Source organism: Mytilus edulis, chromosome 6 (assembly GCF_963676685.1).
Source record: "Mytilus edulis chromosome 6, xbMytEdul2.2, whole genome shotgun sequence".
NCBI classification, from domain to species: Eukaryota; Metazoa; Mollusca; class Bivalvia; order Mytilida; family Mytilidae; genus Mytilus; species Mytilus edulis.
Window position 1 is genome coordinate 1,601,892 of NC_092349.1, and position 8,081 is coordinate 1,609,972.

The 8,081-nt window shown below is 32.3% G+C and overlaps 1 protein-coding gene across 1 annotated transcript; it reads right to left on the bottom strand.

Moving 5' to 3' along the window:
• Positions 1-74: 74 nt before the first annotated feature.
• On the bottom strand, positions 75-7,860 carry LOC139525931 (metalloproteinase inhibitor 3-like). Its single transcript, XM_071321133.1, has 5 exons — positions 7,711-7,860; positions 4,234-4,340; positions 2,340-2,442; positions 833-972; positions 75-307 (listed from the first exon to the last, which is right to left on the bottom strand). Exons 1-5 carry the CDS (start codon positions 7,832-7,834, stop codon positions 101-103), a joined length of 681 nt encoding a protein of 226 aa, XP_071177234.1. The 5' UTR covers positions 7,835-7,860; the 3' UTR covers positions 75-100.
• Positions 7,861-8,081: the final 221 nt, after the last annotated feature.

The following is an 8,081-nucleotide window of genomic DNA, read 5'->3' on the forward strand; positions in this document are numbered from 1 at the left end:
AAAGTATTAATTAGTGATAAGATATGCATAGGTTAGCTAAAAGTATAAAGAGTTTTTTTAACAAATTGAAAATATTTGCATGTATCAATAAAATTTATTTCTAACTTTTCTTGATTGGTAGCGGACGGTATATCGGTGTTGTCCGCGATGTTGGCCGCGTTGTTACTGATTGACAGTTTTCACCATTATACCATTTGCAGACTCCTTTCTCCTTACGGCATAACGCTGACCTGGACAAACAATCAGTGGATTCATAGTGTTGACGTGAATCTGAGAAGTGGCATCCTCTAGAATTATTGTTTATGTCCTGAAAATATATAAATAGTTATTATCAACATTTTCTTTTGACAAAGAATGTGAATTGATTTACCGTGTGACAATCTTGAATTCGATATTGTATTTTAATTTTAATAATTATATACATGATATACATATATGCCATTATTTTCATGAAAAAAATCCTTATCTATTAAATAAGCATTGTTGTAAATGAATGCATCAATTGGGATAATAAAAATATTGCTATGCTCCCAGAGTAAAGGACCATTGTAAAAAAAAACTCTTTGATTTGTCCTTGTGTGTGGTAATTTCTGTCCATATCAAAGATACATTTGTACCTTAAACATTTTAAGTTTTATTAATAATTTCCAGCTGATCATTTTGGTAGAGCCAAAAATGAAAGACCTATATATTTGTCGTTAATACGTTCGTCCTGAACATGTATGAACGATTTGTCGCTTGACGTTAAGGTTACACAAATCATAATGTTTAAAATAGTTAACCAGGTGTGTTTCAAATTAACTGATTGTCAAACAATAAAGCTACAACCTACATCACATCCATTTTTGCAGTTTTTCGAGTATGAATATGGACCAGTGGTAAACAAGTAAAACGTTTCTTCAAATGATAAGCTACTTGTTGTCTTTACAAAATCACAAAATCCAAAAGTCTTCTTCCTTCCGCTTCTATGACCTGCAATAGAATTCAGTATTATGATTTATGAGGGTTTGGACGGAGTTAACACAACAGAGAATAACGGGCAAAACAAACAGAAAAATAGGCACAAACAATGTACTTTATTGAATTTTAATTTGGGTCATCAATGCTATTTAACTTTGATAACTAATATAAAATACTTTAAATGATGTGCTAATATACAAAAACTAACTGTTAACAATAGAGAATGTTGGTTAAAATATACGGATTACAGACAAAAAATAATGTCCAGAACACAGTTTTCAAGTAATTAAAGAGTAGACAATATTTTTTTAAGATGAATTATAAGGAGTGAATAAGTCATATAATACAGTTATGAACTTCAAGGTAATTCATTTATTATGAATGATGTTAGATTGAATGAAAATAAAATATCACCAATCGGTCTTTATCTGCACTATTTTATATTGTATTATTTTTGTTGTAACACAAGAAATACAGCAAATATATGGGACACCATAGAAAAACACCATAAAATCAAGTACAATAGGTTTACAGTTTTCACATAAATGTATACATTCTAAGTAAACAAAGTGATGTGAAACAATTATACACTAGTTACAACCGACGTAGAACTCAGTTTTCTTCACATTCATATGCACATAATTTATTTCATGCCGTGATCTACAGACATAATTCATGTGCCGGGGAAAGACGGAGTATTTATAAATACGTACTAATATTTTTCTTTCCAAAATTCCTAATTGATGCAGTTGGTAGAATGTAAAAAATATTGTCGACCAGTCTGATATTTTCTATGTTGTATTTTGTCTACTGTTGTGTGTCTTTTTTCTATTTTAGTCATTTATTTGTAAGTTTATTTCACAATTACGAGATCGAATGTCCATTTGGTATAGTTTGCCTTTCATATAATCATGGGTCTTTCCGTGATATAGAAGTTCAAAAACTATGTTAAATTATCCGAATGACCTATGTGATCGACAGCAGATCGATAAAAGTTCGCAGTTATTTCTATATTTTCCTCTGTACATACTGTTATTCTACTTGAAGGACATCCACACATACCATCATTCCCTGTACTTACCCATAATTACATACTGTTGACCTATTTGACGGGACATCCCACACATACAATCACTCCCTGTAGACCTCTGTACTTACCCATAATAACATACTGTTGACCTACTTGAAGGGACATCCCACACATACCATCATTCCCTGTACTTACCAATAATAACATACTGTTGGCCTACTCAAAGGGACATCCCACACATACCATCATGTCCTGTAGACCTTTGTACTTACCCATAACAACATACTGTTGGCCTACTAAGAGGGACATCCCACATATACCATCATTCCCTGTAGACCGTTGTACTTACCCATAATAACATACTGTTGACCTACTCGAAGAGACATCCCACACATACCATCATTCCCTGTAGACTGGACAATTATTTCTCTGTCAACACGAGCGGAAATGCCCTATTGTAAAAATGTAATCAGAATATGTGTAGCTGTTATTTCGTTTTTTGACAAAAAAACGATGTTATTTTAAATAAAAGTGTTTTTTACTTTTGACCTAAACTTTAAATTTGTACCTTTGTGTTTAACTCAAAATGAGAAGGTCTGGTAATGGCTAATTTCGGCAGGAAATTCGTAGTACATCGGATGAAAAATTGTTGACATGTTTTAACACTTTTAAGTATCTACTTATTTGGTTTATACTAGTTTATTTGGTTATTGTAAACGGTTCTGACTGACTTGATCACTAAAACGCTCAAGTTCAAGCTTAATAATGTAAAATCTATTAAATATAACATAAAACGAACGTTTTTAGATAACTTTTGTCTAAAATGAAAGTGGCCGCATTTGTGTCTACTCTGAACATTTATACATATAATGCATTTTCATATAACATATATTTAAATATAAAGAATGAACACACGTTTGGCGACTTCCATTTTGACAAAAATAAAGTCTTAAGAAAAGCACACATGATTTCATTGTCTGCATAAAATAATAATGCTCGTACTTAATGCATAATTATCTATACTATTATATAACATAACAGTCGCTTTTTATGTAACACTTGCATGTAACTTTCAAAAAAATAGGTTAAAATTAACAATCTCAAAGAGGAGCGAAAGATATCAGAGGGACAGTCAAACTCATAGATCGAAAATAAACTGACAACGGCATGGCTAAAATAAATACAGACATACAGACAAAAACAGTGCACAAGACCTAACTAGACACTTAGTGACACGAACCCCACCAAAACTTGGAATGATCTCAGGTGCTCCGGAAGGGTAAGGAGATCCTGCTCCACATGTAGCACATGTTATAATTACGCTATACTTTGGGGACAAAAAGGTGTCTTAACGGGCCTACTCCTTTCTACTATTTCCACTGATACGTTTGCAATTATCACATTCACACACATGTAAATCAGCAAGCAGAGAAACAAATCAATCCTAAACTAAATACGCATTTTTCATGAACTAAACCGTTCTAAAAAGGTAATTGTTAATGGAAAATCTTTTGTTTTTGCTGAAGAATAAATGGAACAAGTTTCAAATACAAACATGTCTACTTCAAGACCTGGGATTCATTTATGTTTATCAAGAAAACCTCGTTAATCCAACACACCCATATTGCACCATATTGTGTTCAACATACTAATACATAAAGACAAATAATACATGTGGTAGTTGTGTCAGACTAATGACAACTTGTATTATTAAATATTGGTTCCAGAAAATGAACCAAATTCCAAAAACTGATCAGCTCATGTCGTCTTGGATATTTATGGCATTTTACCACTTGATTAATCATTGATTAAATAGGGCAAAGTCAGTGACTTGCTTTTGGGAAACCAAAGAGGCATTCAAAACTAACCTTTTATCAGAAGTTCTAAATGTTTTTATATCAAACTTTATAAAAGGGGGGCGACAGATACCGTAAGAAAGTCAAACTCATAAATTGAAAATAAACTGACAACACCATGGCTAAACATGCAAGAGTCAAACAGACAAATAATAGCACATAAAAACAACATAGAACACTAAAGACTGTGCAACACGAACCCAAACAAAAATTGGAGATGATATAAGTTGCTCCAGATCCTGATTAAATGTATTGCCAAAGTTTTGATCATCTGAATCAATTCATTTCTAAATATCTAGATTATCAACTTTTTGTTTTCGTCGTACTTCAAACTGGTATAATCTAAATTGTTGCCGCAATTGTTTATTTCTAAAAATAGATAGTTACCTTCATTGTATGCAAAATTTGCATTGTATATTTCCTAACAATTTCATTTTCATAAGGATCATCAGGTGCTTCCTTGACTTGTTCCCTCATCACTTTACCATAGAACACTGAAATAAATGTATACATATCTGATTTGATTTGGTATATTAAAACCAATAGCTGTCTCGTATGTATTATATCAAATGTAATCATGCCGTCCTTTTCATTGACTATCATGTATTTGCTTATTATTGAAGGTTAGCGCGTGGTGACCTGGATTCGCATCCATTTACTGTATTGTCCTATTGATAACCATAGCAAATCCCCTTAGTATCACAACAATTGACCGTAGCGAACGCACTGTATCTTTAACATAACTTCTGGTGGAAAGCTGCGTAAAGGGCAATTTACAAGATCTATACAAATCTTTTTATTTTCGAAAGTTATCTTACTCAAATTGTAATATGTATTCTTCTAATCTTCTTGTTATTTAAGAAACAAGATACACTGATTCTAAATTACAGTTTGGTCTTTTAACGAGATTGATTGTTCTCGGTGGAGTCGGTACGTCGAAAGTGAGAAAAGCAATCAAGTTGAGAAAACCAATGATAATCTTTTATTTATATTTTACCTATGACGATGTATTTTATGTCATTGACAACGGCCACGTGCGTCTTTAGTTCCTAACGATGATTGTTCAAATCACTCTTATGTGCTGAGCAAGGACATTATCAGTAGATTAAAGAAAATTTCCTAAAATAGCGAAAATATTTAGTTTGACATGAACTGAGCAAATTTGCCCTATTACTGATAATTCAGCATATGGAATACTGATGACGCTGCCCTCTCGATATAGGTCCATATTCAATATTATTTATCGGACAGGGACAATACATTTGTTTACAATACGAAAAAAAAAAAAGTTTGGCCCATTTTCTATTACGAGACGTTCATTTCCGGTTTTGAATTTGTCATGCTTAAGCATTCTTTACTTTGGGCGTATCGATACATGTATATAACATACCTTTGTATCACATGTTTAGCATTGTTTAACTTCGTATCATAGATAAAGTTTAAAATGGTGTTCAGTGTTTAAAAACGTCTTGAAACAGACTTTTGATTCTTATAACTATTTTATTTCCGTTTATCAATCATCAGAACGCAGACGATTCAAGAGTAAAAACAGTTAACTCGTCAGATTTATTTTTATCAGCTACCTTTCATTTGCTAAATTCCGTAGAAACAACAGTATATTGCTGGCTTATCTTCATGTTCCACTAAAGAATTGTCCATTAGTTTGACTAAAATTCTGTCCGCAGTGAAAGAGGGTCTTCAGAAACACTGTGAAACTGTTTACTCGCGTAGTGGTATTAACCATATGTGGATTCATAAAAATTCTAAAGAACTTCTAGACAATTTTAAATCTCGATCTTTTTCGGAAATTAGTTCTATCAAAAACTTTTGATTTTTCAACCCTGTATACCACCATTCCCCATTGAAATTGAAAATTCGCCTTAAAGAAAAAATCCACAATGCCTTTCAACATAAAAATGGTAGCATACGCTATAAATTTATTACTTTGGGGTTTCATAAGACATATTTCGTTAATAGTGACAAACAAATAGGTAAAACATGCTACACAGAAGAACAAGTGGTCAGTATGCTGGAGTTTCTTATCCACAACATATTTGTTGAGTTTGGAGGTAGACTTTTCCAACAAATTGTCGGAATTCCTTTGGGAACAAACTGTGCACCTCTTCTTGCCGACCTCTTCTTATTTCCTATGAATCGGAGTTCCTCAAAACACTTGTCAAAAACAAGAGGATCAAAGTAGCCAAATTATTTAATTTCACTTTCAGATATATTGATGATGTTCTTTCCATAAACAATCCGAACTTTTCTGATTGGGTTCCTTTGATATATCCCCCAGAACTAGAGACTAAAGAAACAACAGACACGGCTTCCCCCGCCTCATTTTTAGACTTATATCTCGAATTTGACTTACACAGTCATCTCAGTACCAGAATCTATGACAAACGAGTCGATTTTATTTTGAAATTAATTATTTCCCAAACTTTGTAGCAATATACCAACTTCACCTGCATATGGGATATATATGTCCCAACTTATTCGATATTCAAGAGTTTGCAGCTTCTACTCAGACTTTTTAAAACGTCATCAGTGTCAGCGTAGAAAGTTGATGAACCAGGGGTATGTCAAAGAACGTCTCGTCCTTTTTCTTCTAAAAAAGTTCATCGGAAGATACCAAGACCTTGTTGATAAATATTCGTATCAACTTCACAAATAATACACGATGGTCTTGATGTATAGATTATGCGTACTGATGTTGTTTATCATCTTAACAACGTGTTTTATAGTTCTTTCATTTGTCTTTGTTCTATTATTAATCTTACTTTTACTGTTGAATGGTTTTATGTGATATCCGTTTGACGTGTCTCGGTACTTATACATCTTGTCAATGTGTTGGTATTGTCTTTCATTTTTTGGTGGTGTGTTTTGTATATGTATGATATTGTTCTATTTCATGTCATTATGATATATTTCTATTATGAATTACAAAATACGTTGAACCATAAACGTCAAAATCATTCAATCGCGTAGTGGAATTAACTATTTGTGGATTCTTGTAAATTCTATATATAACTTTTGGACTATATTCAATCTCGGTCTATTTCTGAAATTTATTCTTAAATACTTTTGATTTTTTAACCCTATATGCTAACATTGCCTATGTAAATTGTTTGTATGAACATTGAACGACAAATCTATGTGACGTATGAAATTTTCTGACGTCAGACACGCAACTCAATGAATGTGTTTGTAGATAGATGTTTTTTTGTGTTCTGTTTAATTGTTCCTTTTACAATTGTTATACGATGATGACTGATGTACCCATATTTTGACTATTTTATGTATTGTGTCTGTTTAGTTAACGCATCAATGTAAATATAACGGAATTTGATGAGACTGTCATCAAAGTGAGAGGGTTAGCGCTATGAAACCAGGTTTAACCTACCATTTTCTACATTTGAAAATGCCTGTACCAAGTCAGGAATATGACAGTTCTTGTCCATTCGTTTTTGATGCGTTTTGTTATTTGATTTTGCCATGTGATTATGAACTTTCCGAGTTGATCTTCCTCTAAGTTCGGTATTTCTGTGATTTTACTTTTTGATAGATAAAATTAATTAAAATAACACAATATTAAGTACTTCGACGAGTAATCGGAAATAACTTCCAACAATGTGGACAAAAAAGCCATCGTGACAGTCTATATATAGCACTATAATATATTATAACAATGATTTCTACATGGGATGCGCAATGATGTTTCATGGACAAAAGCAGAGTCATGACAAAGGATATATCATTCTTAAAATTCGGATCAAATCTATTTTCTAGTGGGTATTTGATTTTAAATGTAATTATGAAGACAATATAATATCAATAGAATATATTTCATTTAATGTAACTTACCGAAATCTGCAGAACAAAACTGACTTTGTGGATGTTGCGGTAAGCATGAACATCCATGTGCACTGTTTGCCGTCCATGTTATAACAATTAGGACGGTATTTACCAATAACAATAAACGGTTCATCCTAACTGTTGTTTCACCACTCGGAAGTAAGTACTGACACTATGAAATTGTTCCATTTTTATATCAATGAAATCATTGTTTTGTATAGTATTAAAGGATTATATTGGCATTATTGAGTGGTCACTCCTAGTTATGATTTATGTGTACAATGGTTGAACTTTTAACATCGTGATGTATAAAAGGAAAGAATAAGATGTAATAAATCTTAGATTTTATTTTATTTTTAACAAATAATCAGATGTTGGAC

Bases quoted from the DNA above. Each gene is read 5' to 3' on its own strand.
- LOC139525931 (XM_071321133.1), bottom strand. From the start codon at position 7,834: ATGAACCGTTTATTGTTATTGGTAAATACCGTCCTAATTGTTATAACA. The intron at 4,341-7,710 runs GTAAGTTACATT...CATTTATTTCAG, and splicing joins GTTTTGTTCTGCAGATTTCG to TGTTCTATGGTAAAGTGATG. The intron at 2,443-4,233 runs GTAACTATCTAT...TTTTTACAATAG, and splicing joins AAATTTTGCATACAATGAAG to GGCATTTCCGCTCGTGTTGA.